The 14,329-nt window shown below is 39.5% G+C and overlaps 1 protein-coding gene across 2 annotated transcripts in view; it reads right to left on the reverse strand.

The window, feature by feature from the left end:
• Nucleotides 1–10,493: 10,493 nt before the first annotated feature.
• Nucleotides 10,494–14,329, reverse strand: part of LOC146364268 (copine-9-like) — a 98,134-nt gene continuing 94,298 nt past the window's right edge. For both annotated transcript variants that reach the window (XM_084916378.1, XM_084916377.1), the window contains one exon: nucleotides 10,494–13,442. In XM_084916378.1, coding sequence (XP_084772504.1) covers nucleotides 13,260–13,442 — 183 coding nt within the window. In that variant the 3' untranslated portion in view covers nucleotides 10,494–13,259. The remainder of the gene's footprint in view (nucleotides 13,443–14,329) is intronic.

Raw genomic sequence — 14,329 nt, forward strand, 5'->3', positions numbered from 1 at the left:
AAGTTTTGCAAGTGCCCTGAGCTGGAAGAAGCTGCCATCAAAGAACACCCCAGATTGGGACAACTGGGATTACTGTTCTTATGGCTGTTTTCACAAATACAACTACCGGTGCTGCTATTACTGATTTTGCTTATACTTACTAATTCTACTACCAGGCTACATCTAGCAGCATGAAAGTTGTTGTAGTGTTTTTACTGCTGCAACTACTGATGCTTCTGTTACAACTGCTACTACAATTATTGCCACAACAGCACCAAAGCAGTGAAGTGTAATTATAAATGATGTCATGAATGATTATTCAATTCCATTTAGCTGCTTCACTTTCACATTATTGACTTAATGGGACACTTGAGTGGAATCGGGCCTGTTATTAGTAGTTTTTTGCTCTGAAACACAAGAATCTGTTCATTGAAAGGTATTCTGTTTCCTACCACTGCTGCTGGATACAGTAAATACCTAACGTGAGGTTGACTGGGATCACAGTTTGAGTTTAAACATTCTTTCCCTGCTAATTGAATGGACCATGGCTCATTTACCAGAGTTTCAGCCTCTCCCAGTTGACACATACCTGAGTCAGAGAGAATTCCTGTAATGAAAGGAGAAAAAACAAGGAGATGAAGGACAAAGTCTGTACACTGCACCCTGTAAAGACTTCACTGTTTCCACATGTAGATTACGTCTTTGCTCATATCAATAGACAGCTTGTTAAAAATGTCAGGAAGCCCTGGTATCTTCATGAGCTAGAAGTTACTGGAGTTTGGGACTAATTGCAGGTCCCAAGATATTTTTCAAGCAAAATTTTGCTGGAAATTGTACTGCAAGAACTGTAGTGCTGCTAGCATTTGAGGAAATGCAGAGCTCAGAGCGGTTACTCACTGCAACAGTCACATGAAGCCTACAGAGGTTCTTTTCTTTGCCCCACATACTAATTGGTTTCGGCTGCTCCATTCAAACTCACAAACACCTACACATATGCATATTATGTAAGCCCCAGATGGACTTAATTAATCAAATTGATTTATTTCCTCTGGTAACGCTAGCAATCTGCCAAAACTGAAATGGGTAAAATGTGTGCTTCTTTGATCACAGGCAATACCCTCAAAAGAGCTGGCATTCTCGCCGAAGAACCACTGGCCGGGAGATAGATAAATACTTCCTTTGTATGACAAGTTTCTTGCATATGGAAGAACACAAAATAAAAATCATAAGTACTCACATGTAAATGTAAACAGTTTGAGACTTTGGTCTTAGGTGGGTATCAGTTGGATCTTTGGTATGATTGCTAAATGCATATGTTAGATACAGTGTTTGTACCCTTACTAAAGTGTTATCATGGGTTGGGCGCTCATGCTGTAACTGGATTTAGCATCAGCAGCTGACCAGCTGACCAGCAGACCCCTGGAGAGTTTAATCCTGCCATGTAAACAGTCCACTGTGTGATCTGAACAGGTTTATTTCCCTTCACACACACACACACACACACACACACACACACACACACACACACACACACACACACACATACAATTAATTCAACTGTGACCTGTTTTGTTTTTTGGAAATGTTGGGAATGCACTTCCAAGAACAGTTTTCACAAGCAGCTGACCCTTCACAAACACACACACATTGAAAAACTGAAAAACTACTACTCTTGTAAACTTAGCCTTTACTCTAAACTTTGTCTAGCCTGAACCTTACATAAACCTTAACCAGATTTTCATACTTTGAGTTGAACGTGCGTGGGTCCCTCAATATAAGCGTATAATCATGTCCCCGCAATGTGAGTAATACAAGTATAGACGCACTCACTTCTATTATTAGACGCTCTCTTGAGATACTAACAATACTAACAGTAACTCATATTTGTTTTTTAAAAAGTGTTTTTGGGAACAAAGATGCCCTCTGAGAATTGTGCAATGGGGCTTTAATAAAACTGCAAAGAACCTCAGCTCTTCCAACTCCCCCATCCAGTCATGCTGCTACCACCAACACAAACAGTCACACTGGTACAAACACCCTTCTCGACTCTAATGCACTTCTTAGACAGCTTAGTTGGCTTTTAGTTAACCTGGCAAGTCTCATCCTATTTGATGGATTAACTGCTTTGCCTTATGCCTCGTACTGACTCTCACTCAAAGCCATACAGATACTTGGCAAACAAACTGCGTTGTATGCTGATTTTTTTTTTAACACACTGTGGTTGGAATTGACCCTAACCCTACTTTCAAACATTAACCTTAACCTTATTTTTTTGTGAAAGTCAAGCAGAACCTTTTTGTTTTTAAAGTAGACAATGTTTAATCCATGTCAGCTACAGGTCGAATGATTATTTCTTAGCTTCCTGATTCCTGCTAAGATCTGGCAGTTAAAAAATTAAATATTCTGATAGCAAAGGATTAGGGTTAAAGTCATCACCATGGACGACTTAGTCCTCACAATGTTAAAGATAGTTAATTGTACGCATAGCTGTCACTTAGGGCCTATTAATATACAGTTATATAAAAAAAGGTGTCATTGAAGTGATCTTAGTTAGAGTCCAGACCATTTAGTTTATTACAAACATACAACACATGTTGGCTGACAAGTGTCAAGACTGGAGGTCAGGAATGTCAGAGTTAGCCAACCATTTATTTCTTGCTACTTACCACAGACACATCCTGTCTCTTCCTGGAGGATTTGTAGTCCAGATGGAATATAAAATCCCACCAGAGCACTGTGCCCAAAACAAATGTGAGTGGCAATACTAATTTCGTTTTGGCTGAGTCAGAGCCTTCTTTGAAAGCCATGTCCAGTTCTTCTTAATGTGTCTGCTTACAATGTATCCATAGAGGAAGGTGCCCTAGGGACATTAAAATGAGACTTTTTAAACATTAAGTGACCTTGTTAATGTTTCCATTTTCAAACAGCAGGATACATATACGGTATGTGTAATCCTATGCACAGTGTAGTAGGAGTCTTAGCATGTGACATGATAACATTGAAAAATTTACTTTGTATAGATTATTAAAGAAGACTGTGACATTATAGCTTTGTCATATAATTTACATTTTTTAAAACATTTATGTCATCATATTAGCTTCTGTGCTTTCATTCTAAGATCACGAAAAAAGAAAGACAGTCTGACCTAAATCCCCCAGGGTCCATACATCCTGCTGATGTTTGCTCTTCTTCCTTTGTTATTTGTTTAACCAATCAAAACATGATCGGGACAGAGTGCATAACCCGCCTTTCAAGGTCGTCAACCAATTCTGTCGTCAACAGATGTCACGGGTCAATCTTTTATCTGCCTACGTTTGCCTACACACATTTGTTTACAGGAGGGAATTATGTGAAACATTGGCCGTATATACGTACACCCTCAGTTAGCTCTTATTTTTTTCACTCATTAGAGCTCATTTTACTAACAGTTTGTTTCCTGAAGCCACAGTATCCCATTTCAGGAGCTAATGGAAAGCCGTTATCTTGCTATGTGAGTGGGTGTTTAATAAATACATGCTGTTAATGTGGAAGAAAGACGGTATATCAGACCCAAGCACATTCATGGCATCGCGTTATGCAAAATGTCTGCTGTGAGATTTATGTCTCCATTCTGTTGAATTTCATGATGTTTTATACAGTATAGTGACAGAGTAGATCAAGTGCTTATAATATTGCTTTAATTTTTTATTTGATTCAATAAACAAGTATGATTTAGGCTTTTCCATTAATGGTACTGCATTCTAACTTTTAAACAGCAGTTTACTTTCCTGTTTTATGAGCAGTAGTTTGATTATTCCCCTTTTGAAGAAGACCAGAAAAAAAGACACAAGAACATTTTGTGGCGGAGTAAAGGATAGGAATAAATGGGATTGCACAAAGCTGTAGATCAGCGGTCTCCAACCTTTTTTGCGCCACGGACCGGTTTATGCCCGACAATATTTTCACGGACCGGCCTTTAAGGTGTCGCGGATAAATACAACAAAATAAAACTAGTACCGGTACCGAAAAAAAGAAAATGTATTCATAACACACGTGAAAAGACCCAGGAAAACCGAGTAAACGATAAAAACGATAACAAAATAACGCTGAAAAACGATAAAAACCCTGAAAACTATACATTTCACACCTGAGCCTCAACTCTCGCGGCCCGGTACCAAACGACTCACGGACCGGTACCGGTCCGAGGCCCGGGGGTTGGGGACCGCTGCTGTAGATAACAGAGAGTCACCATTGTCATCATCAGGAGTGGAAGAAGGAAAACCAATATTTAGTCAACGACAGCAACACTGCTGTCATAGTTTCTGGTAGCAGCTGAGATATTTTAATGTTTTAATGCACACATAGACACACAAGAATTTGGTCTTTTTAACATTTACCTTTGTGCCTTATTTGTACACATATAAATTTTTTTTTAACTCTTTAACTTCTGAAGCCTAAAGACACATACACCGAAGAAAAAAACAAGTGATTGGGGCAGATGGGTCAAATAATGTAAAGCATCTTACAGATCAGGAAAAAAACACAAAAACTTTAATATCAATATTTTATAACTTTAACCTCCTAAGACCCGAACTCTTCCACGGCATGCATTTTTAATTTCTCTTTGATATTTCGGCTGATTGGGGCCTGATAAATGTAAAAACAAAGAGTTAGCAGATTTTATTTTATTTTTTAACCTAATTTTAGTTTCTAAGAAAAATGAGAGCCACATATGAGGATATTAATTTAAAATTTCGATAGAACAGTAGCAGTATAATGTCCTCGTAAGTGGATATCAGGCCCTTATAGAGCAAAATTGAGTATTTTGGTCTAAGTAACCCAAAATGTGATGTCCACATATGTGGATGCCAGGTCCTAGGAGGTTAAAAACACAAATATTTACACTGTGTAGATACTTGTGGGTCACCTGAGTCTCATATGCTCTTAAAGCAGCATATGAGAACCTCTCTGTGTTCAAATACAGTACTCTTCAAGACATGTATGTGTATGACACCAAACTGTCCAATCAAATTCTTCAACAAGGCAGGTAGCCCAATGTTAATTGGGCAGCGATGAATTGCGCCCTGAGCTCCAATTGAAACTCAGCCTCAGACGCTTGTGACTGAAAAACTCCCAAATGGAATTTGGTCAGCGCCTGCAGGCAACAACACATGTTATATGAGGAAACTGTACGTATGTATTTAATGTATGTTGTTTTAGATTTTGTTCCTGGTAATATTTTTACGGCCCTGGCACCCTCTATTGACGAACCGCCACTGCTGACAGTTGTTGAATCTGTTATTTTAAAAAAATAAGTACAAGTCCATAGTTCAATTCCACCATCAGGCCGGGGTCTTTCTGTGTGGAGTTTGCATGTTCTCCCCGTGTTTGCGTTGGTTCTCCCCGGGTACTCCGGCTTCCTCTTACAGTCCAAAGACATGCACTTAGTGGGGATAAGTTAATTGGAAACTCTAAATTGCCCAAAGCTGTGAATGTGAGTGTTGAATGTGACTGCAAATGGTTGTCTACGGGTTAGCCCTGCGACAGACTGACGACCTGTCCAGAGTGTACCCTGCCTCTCGCCCTAAGACATCTGGGATAGGCCCCAGCCCCCTGCGACTCTGAAAAGGATAAGCGGTAAAGAATGGATGCATGGAAGCACAAGAAAATATTAGATTCATTGTTGTCATAGTAGAACTTTACGGCCTCTTCAGTGAAATGTGCAATGATCGTCAATCTTTAAGAAATGGTACAGGTCGTATTTTCATAAAAGACAGAGCTTGGACTTGATACCATGGAGGAAGACGTCAACGGGTTATCTTTCAGATGCATTTAAAGTGGATCTGAAAGGTTAACACTGAGCATAAATGGTGTCACAAATCTGGCCGACACAATGAAAATCTTTGGGGGTTTACCTTAAAGGTCTGACATTTTGCTTGTGGGATGTGCTATACTGTAAAAGGTACTAAATAAAGTCATCTGCAACATTGTTTTCCAAGACTCCTCAGCTCCCAGATACTGTTTTTCCTGGACAGAGGCTGCAGTGTTTAGCGCTGCTCTCATGGCTATTGCCATGCTCCGCTGAGAATATTATGCCTCCAAGTCTTGCATCTGTAGTCCTAATCCAAACCGTTTACAGACACAGAGAACAAAGCATTGCCTTTATTCAAAGTCCAAAACAGGGGTATTATATATCCCTCTTCTTCCTCAGTCTCTTCTGATCTAAAAAATGGTTTGCTTCAGTATGTAGTGGCCAAATCATGATTTAATAGCTTTAAATTATGTCTCAGCCTATTCACAGAATCCAGTGATGGGAAAAGATGCAAAGATTATATGATGAGGAAGAGAAGTATTGTCAGGTACTTTTGGACATCTTGCATTGAGATCATCAATTTTGATTGGATTTAACAGAACTGACTGTAATGAGAATAAATGCAATATGTAGCAAGCAGTGTCTTCCAAGTATGCTGTTAACATAATTGTCATGGCAAAATATACCAGGGATTTAGTGGATAATTTGATCCAAAATAGCAGTTCACATTATAGCGGGTTGCCTCAGAAGCCCCAGGCTAAGCTGGATCCTTTTTCCTTAGTGTGAAAAAGTTCATGCAGATCATTAAAATATAGACCTTTAAATTACAGATGAGTTTACATTTTATATAATACACAAAATGCATACTTGGTAAGTACAATTATGGTAGGTACAACTGGTTAGCTTAGATTAGCGTAAACAACAAACAGCTAGTCTCAAAATCCACATTCAAAGATTGTTTCTTCACAAAGGAGAAAATGTAGTAAAGCATTGACATATCTCTTTGACTCATCAGAAATAAAGCACAACCAAAAGGTCAAAGTAAAAGTTGGGTGGAAAACTATATCTGACTGGACATCTCTCAGTTAGATATAGTTATGTCCTAAAGATTTTCCCAATTTTTGTATGGATTAAATAACAAAAGTCTATTAGTTATCACTATTTATCTATTTAATAAATGTTGAAGTGCTTATAAGAGGAGAGCTAGCTGTTTCTTCTTGCCAATACGGTTCAACCCAGTTAGCATAAACACTGGTCCAGCATAGCCGGTTAGCATAGGTTTACAAACTATGCTAACTGGCTTTGTATGAGAGTAGTGTTCAAATTATCATCTGATTAAATTTCAAAGTGTTTCTTTAAAGGTATTTGAGTCATCCCCTCAAGAGAGACATTACGTGCATTTACGCAGCATGAGATTTTGCCAGCTTGCTCTTTATTTCTCTTTGGTTTTTACCTTCATCTGCAGCACCTCTCGGCTATGACAGCATGGCAACAACAAAAAAGCTGTTTTATAAAGCAGCTTGGTGGTGAGGTAAGTGGAAAAACAGAAAGGCTGCATTGTTGTTATAGGTAATACTACTGGTGCTTTTATGGAGTCTTTTAAAATCTGACACGATTTATTTCTCCTTGATTATTTACTCTACTTTAATTTGCAGCTTATATGATGGATTCTGACACTTTGAATTAGGCGCAGACATTGTAGAATCTCATAAGTATTCTTAAAGTCTTGCTGAGCTGTACCCTACCTTGGTCCTAGTTAACATTTAAGCAAACCACTCTGGATCAAACTCAAAAACTCTACTTCTTTTGTCTGTAACCAGTACTTAAAGCAATTTTCTTGAAAAGTGTTACGCACATTCTGACAGTAGTCTGCCCAACCCCGGTAGCCCTAAAGCAGCTTCCTGAAAATTTCACGTGTGCCTCCAGTTTCTTGCTTTTTTTTTTTTTCTCTCAGGGCTTGAAAGCTTCATTTATATTTACCCAAAGTTTCCCTGAGCTAAGCCTCTCTGACCTATTACCCAAAGTCCCACAAAACCAGGTTTGTTCAAGTCCCTTTAAAAACACACGTTTTTGCCAGATGTTGTTCCTTGTTTCTTTCCACATACTCATAAAATATTATGTTTAGAAAGGAGGGGGGGAAAAGAAGAGCGTTGTAATGACATCAGGATCTGCTTGTTGTCCAGAGGTGTAGCACACTGAGGTGCTTTGGATTACTGAAAATAAAAAAGATGTTTGGGTGACTGCTACATGAAAAGCAGTTTATCTGCAGTAACATTACACTTTGCTCAGAGGTAATTTCCTGACCTGTTTTCAGTCTGTCTGAATGAACTCTTACTTTCCTTGACTCTGGCCTGCTTCAAAACACCTCTTTTAGAAACACCTTTACATCCAGTCAGAGTTACTCCTCTGTCTCTTTGGGTGATTGTGTTCAATTGGCCGTCACAGCATATCTGGCACCAACGGGTCCACTGTTGTCATAGTTCAAAGAATGGTGCATCTGGGTGACCTGGGATCAAACTGTATGATTCCTTCAAACTGGAACTAAAATATGTACCTAAACTGCAGGTACTCAAATACATTATATTGCTGGATTGTATTAACTGATTTATTAATATGTATACATTGTTAATGTTGCATCTTGAGATTATTTTAATTACTTATATATGCTGCTGGGTAGCTTTATCTATAATAATATAATATAATAATAGGTTTAAATTTCAAAGTCTGTAAACTAAAAATTGTACAAAGCATCATAGTCGATTTCCAGAGGGGGACATACAATATGAAAGTTTTTTTAAAAGTTATTTCAAGTAGCCATTTTCAGTTTGAAAATGTAGAATAGTTATACCAAAAAGTCTGTTTTGTTTTAAATGTGTATTACCTACCTAAACTTTAAATCAGTCATAAAGGGTAACTAAAGAGTTAAGATGAAAAGTATCTTTATTTCAGTATCGATGCACACACTGTTTATGAGAGCTTCCAGGGTTGCTATGGAGAGGGCAAACAGGGTGATTGCAATGGCAAGAGTTTCAGAGATGATTTGATAGAAAGCTGAACTAAAGTCTATAAATGGTGTCTTTGCATAGCTTCCAGGAGGTCTAGGTTTGGCAAATATGACGTAATCTGATTTTGACTGCATCTCCACAGACCTGTTTGTCTGGTAAAATAAACTGAAAGGATCCAACAGATTTGCCAGACCAAGTCTTTTATGAAACAAACACAGTAACTGTTTCAAAATCAGGATATCAGAGGAAAATATTTATCTACCTTTTTTAAATGTTTTTTAATGAACACCTGAAGAACTATGATGGAAATAATGTTGTCAGACCTGCTGTGGAGAGACTCCTCGAAGCTTCAATACTGAAAGTTCAATTACTCAGAATAAACACTTAAAGACTTTTAGGTTTACATCAAAATTACAACTGAATAGTGTTGGCACTGTGGATACTTGAGAGTAATTTGAACAGTAAGGTTGTTTTTTTTCTTCTGTTATTCTCTCATTTCCACTTTAGACAAATTTACCATAATCTCTCAAAACAGATATTTGTATATTCACAAAGGAAATGGGCTTTGGCACCAGAAGCTTTCTGCTTTGTAGACCCAGTTCTACTGACAAATCAGTTTAACTGTGTCTGCAAGAATGCTGTTTGTCTGACAATAATTTATCTTTTTAAAAATCATCTGTTTTTTCAAAGAAACTGTTCGATAAAACTGGAAGCCTTGAATTGGATATCTGTTATCTGTATCTTAAAACCACTGGATTCCCAAGTCATCCACTGGGTTTCTAAATTATTCTTACCACAAATGAGTGGTAATAGTCAGTACTTGCTCTGGGCACCAAAAACTAAACCTAAATTTGTAATATTAATTAAATTACTTATGTAACACATAGATACATGTTAGCAAAGCTGGTCAAATACACAGTGAACGTATTAGAATTTTAATCAAAAGAAACATTTTCTGATTTTTGGCGGTGGGCGGGTCAAAACGATTCAGTTCTGTCTACACTGACAATTTGTCACTAATAGTAGAAAAGACATAATGGCAGGATGTGCTAGAAAAAGTTCAGAGACTTCAAAGAACATTTTTGAATGCACAGCAGGTAAGAAAATGTTCCTGAAACTGAGATTCAGTTGCAGGTTTTCGAGACGGTTTGTATCAGGCAGGCCATTTCTTCCAGCCAGACCCCTCAAGGTATCACTGGTTTTGGCCAAGTGAGCGTTGAAGTCTCCCACTAGGAAAATGGAGTGACCAGTTAGGGCACCCTCTAGCACCACACCAAGTGCATTTTGTGCAAATGACAGTCAGGACCTATTTCCTGACCTGAAGGCGCAGGGACGCAGCCCTCTTATCCACTTAGGCAAACCCCAACATATAGACCGTGAACCAGTGAGGATACAAGGATACACGCCAAGGCCCAACCACTAGGTGCTTCTTCCCTGGGCCTGGTTGCAGGGTGGGGCCCCGGTAGCCCTATCCTGGGCAAGCTAAACTGGTCCCTGGATTTTCTTCTTTTTCTTTTTCGTGGCCCCTTACCCAGGGAAATTTGCCCTGTGAAACAACATAGCCAAACATGGGATCACTGAGCCACCCAAACCCTCCACTGTGATAAGGTGGAGATTCACTGAGGAGCTCTGTTAAGTACTGTATTTATTTTCACGACAAGATGAAAACAGATATAGGGCAATGAATCCAAATCGGTAATGAAGAAAATGCACCACCATTATGTATTAAAGCTCTTTAATCTTTTTAATGAACCAACAATTTAAAGCTGGAACTCATTCTGAGTGATCTCTATAGTGCTGCTGAATGAATTACTACATACAACATACAACCAGCAAGAGTGTGTTGCTTTATGTTTGGATATATTGTACTGCAGATCATCACCTTCAGGTGATATGCGTAAACACAGACATAGTCAAACCTCATATTGAAACACGACAAGATATTTGTCAGAACAGTTAAGGGTTTCTAGGTCAAACATCTACATTCCCTTTATATGGACATTCTAAAAAAATGTCAACATACAATTTAGCTGTTTGAAATACAGATGTAAAAGTTTCTTGAAGCTTTACTGTAAGCAAAAAGAACATTTATATACAATAAAACTTTAACCATCTTGTTTTGTTTTTTTAAAGGGCACCTATTATGCTTTTCCTTATACTCACATGACCAAAGGTTCAGCTAATGAGCTCAGGGTAGGTGTCAGTTATCCCTGCAAGCTAAAACTCAGGGTTCAAGCTGCTTTGAAAACTCTCTTTTCAGTTTGTTTTTTCTAACCTTGGCTCTGTATGATGTCTCACAGAGCAGATATCACTGATAGGGTCAACCGAGAGCCACAGCGCAGTCAGCAAGCACAAAGCTCCACCAATCTGCTGTTTAAGTCAGATTTTTATGTTGGGTAGCCAATCAGCAGAAATGCATAAAACAGCTTGGTTTAGACAGGTTACGAACTGATGCGCTGCACCAAGCCCCAGTATAAGATAAATAAGGATTATGTTTGAGCTGTGACTCATGCAAAGCAACTTTAGTAGAGTACCTGAATAAAAATATGAAGTTAGAAATAAGCATAGTAGGTTGCCTTTAAGTTCATACAGCCATAGGACAACAGTAGGGGATAGACAAAAATCACAGCAGGGCTTTAAATAAGTTCAGAAAACATTCTAATACCACTGGCATCTTGCAGAGTCTTTGCATTTCTGTTTTTCATGACCCTGCCAAAATATCAAAAATACATGTAATTTCACATGTTTCTGCAAGACATACAAGTTAGTTCCAAAATCTGCAAATGAAAATGTACAGTACAGATTATTTTGGACAATCGCTTTGAGTGATGACAATTATCTAAACACTGCAACACTTCTGCTTCCCTGACATGCAATAAACATGACGTTGAAACGGATTATTTTAGAAAAAGTCTATATGGTCACACAGCAAATAAAACATCCCATATAAACCACGATTGTCACACTTGACATTAACTATGAAGAGTGACACGTTTCACAAAGATGCTTGTAGTTCTTTACACAGGCCTCTGTTGTTTGTTGGAATGCCTGTCTTGAATTAAGATAGTAAGATGAGCTGCATCTGTTCATGCGTGGGTACTGTTTGAGTTAGTATAGAAATGTACAGTAGTCATGCATAATAAAGATACCCTGCTATACAAGGGGTGAACACTAGGTGTCAGGCTTTGCCAACTTTGCACATAGCTCCAGTCTTCTGGGGAATAAAATGTCAAGTCATGGCAGGGGAGAGGAAGGGACATGCATAGGGCAAACATTACACTGGAAGTCAGGTATATTGCTTTTCATAGAATGTGCGTTTATCCCTCATTGAGATTGTTCCACACCTTGTAAATATGCATACAAAGGCTTCTCCAACTAAAGACGGCACTGAGCTACAGCCTTCTCTGCTGCTGTCTCCAACCCAGCTCACATCTGCCTCATTGTTCTTTCCCTTCAAACAAAACAGATCTCTGGATGCTTTGTTCTTCCTCGCTTCTTTGTGCATCTCTTTTCTCCTCACTTTCTCTGCTCATTCTCTTGCCCATTCCTCCCCTCTGTTCCCTTTACTCCCACCTACAATTTCTCCTTCCTTCCTTCCTTCCTCCCTCTTCCTCCTCTCTGCAGGGCAGCCGGAGAGTCTGGCATTTCTCTAACAGCAGGAGGGGAATCTGCACCCAGCCTCGGCCCATGCTGGGCAAAGAGAGTGTGGGTGTGGCATGTCTGACAGAGGTGAGTGTGCGTCTAAGTCTGTGACAGGCCACATGTGACTGGATTCCCCATATTAGCTCTAACAACACTTACTTCCTACCTTAAAAAGGAGAAACCCAAGGACTCTATTTTCTCTGAATGGATTATACTAAAGTAGTTCGCATTCTCAATTACAGTTTCAGATTTGGCTCAGCAACAATAAGAGATCATAAAACGGCTGGGTGAAAATAGATTTTATTGTTGTGATCGGTCACTCCAAAGAATCAGTCGAAACTTGGCCCTAAATAACCCCACAGCACCTGATACGAGCTGGAGTCTATTCCTCATCAAGAGATTTGAATTTATTTAGCTTCAGCACTCCTGCCAAATGTGATGAGTGGCAACACTGGCCGAAGACCAACAGCAAAACCTTTTGTTCCAAATGTGTCTGGAGAGGGGAATCAGACAATTAAGAACAAACAAACAAAAAAAGCCAGGCTCTGAACGGTCTGGTATCAGAGGGGAGGAATGGTCACGGTTCAGTCGCAAACAGTAAATGAAAGCAATAAGAGGGCGATTTAGAGCTACAGCAGTGGGCGGGTCAGGGATGACACCCGCTGTGTAGCTACGATGTGCCTGTTTATCCCCACGGGTGATGAGAGAGGAAGAAGGGTGAGTGGCGGGTCGATTTTTCTCTCACTATTGCTTTTAAAGTGAAAAACAAGAGTGAGGGACGTGAGCCGAGGTAAGCAAGGAGGGAGAAGCAGAAACAAGAAAGGCAGAGACTGTGTCGGGGGTCAGATGTGTCTGTGTAGCTGCGGTAGTGGGGAGGAGGACAGGGCTGGTCGCGGTTCGATTCCTCGGCTCTTCATGAAAGACAGCAGCTGGTCGGGGATCTCGGCAAGGACGTCCTTCGCTAGTCGAGCCATGCTGAGGACCTGGTTGCCAGATCTGTCAATGTAGTCTCTGAATGGAACGAACTAAAAGCAGAAATCATTATATACATCCTGTTTATTTAGTACAGATTATTATGCAAGTAGCATACCAGTATAGACAACATAAAAATCTTTTTTTTCTGAAGATCTCCCAAAAGATTAAAAAGCCTGGAATAATGCAATGTTTTGCGAGAGTGATGAAAACTGCCAATATCTCACATAAACTGAAGAAATCATCAAACCGTGAAAAGATTAGCGAGTGACTCAGAGTACGGATGGATTCAGTTAGATAAAGGCTCATTAAGGAAAATTTCCCTTAGACAAATAACACTGAAAGGTAGCTATAAAAAGCCACTGATATTCAAAACTGACGGTGTCTCCGGAGTACCAAAATCCTCAAGTGAATGCTGGATGCTCCCAAGCCTGGCAGTTGTGCAAAAGGTTCCATCTGACCAACTCTCACAAGGAGAAACAGTGGGCTCAAGACCGCGGATGCCATGTTTGCATCACCGCCACACTAGCAATGATGCAGGGAGGCCAGTGATGATGGGTACAAAATAATATGTGGATCTTCTAACTGGCCATTTCATGCCATGTAAAAGGTAGAATCAAACCTTCTCGGACAGAATTATTCCCACGCAGGACAATACGTGGTATTACAGCATTACAGTCATGCTGGGCAAAACATCACTGGCTGGGAATAAAAAGACATGGACCATCAGCCCTGGACCTCGGTGTCATTAGGATAATATATAGCAGCATATGTGGAAACAGCAGCTCTGAGATACAGTACTTATAACTCTCTAAGTTTACTGTATGAGACAGCAGCTAAGGTATCAAAGAATACCTCTTAGCATATCTAGGAAGCTGCATTTGTTGGCTGCAGAGTTTTCAAGATTCATTGTCCATTCTGATTTCAAACAATGTGGATG

Source organism: Perissodus microlepis, chromosome 20 (genome assembly GCF_051167445.1).
Source record: "Perissodus microlepis isolate ML-2025 ecotype Zambia chromosome 20, ASM5116744v1, whole genome shotgun sequence".
In the NCBI taxonomy this organism is placed as follows: Eukaryota; Metazoa; Chordata; class Actinopteri; order Cichliformes; family Cichlidae; genus Perissodus; species Perissodus microlepis.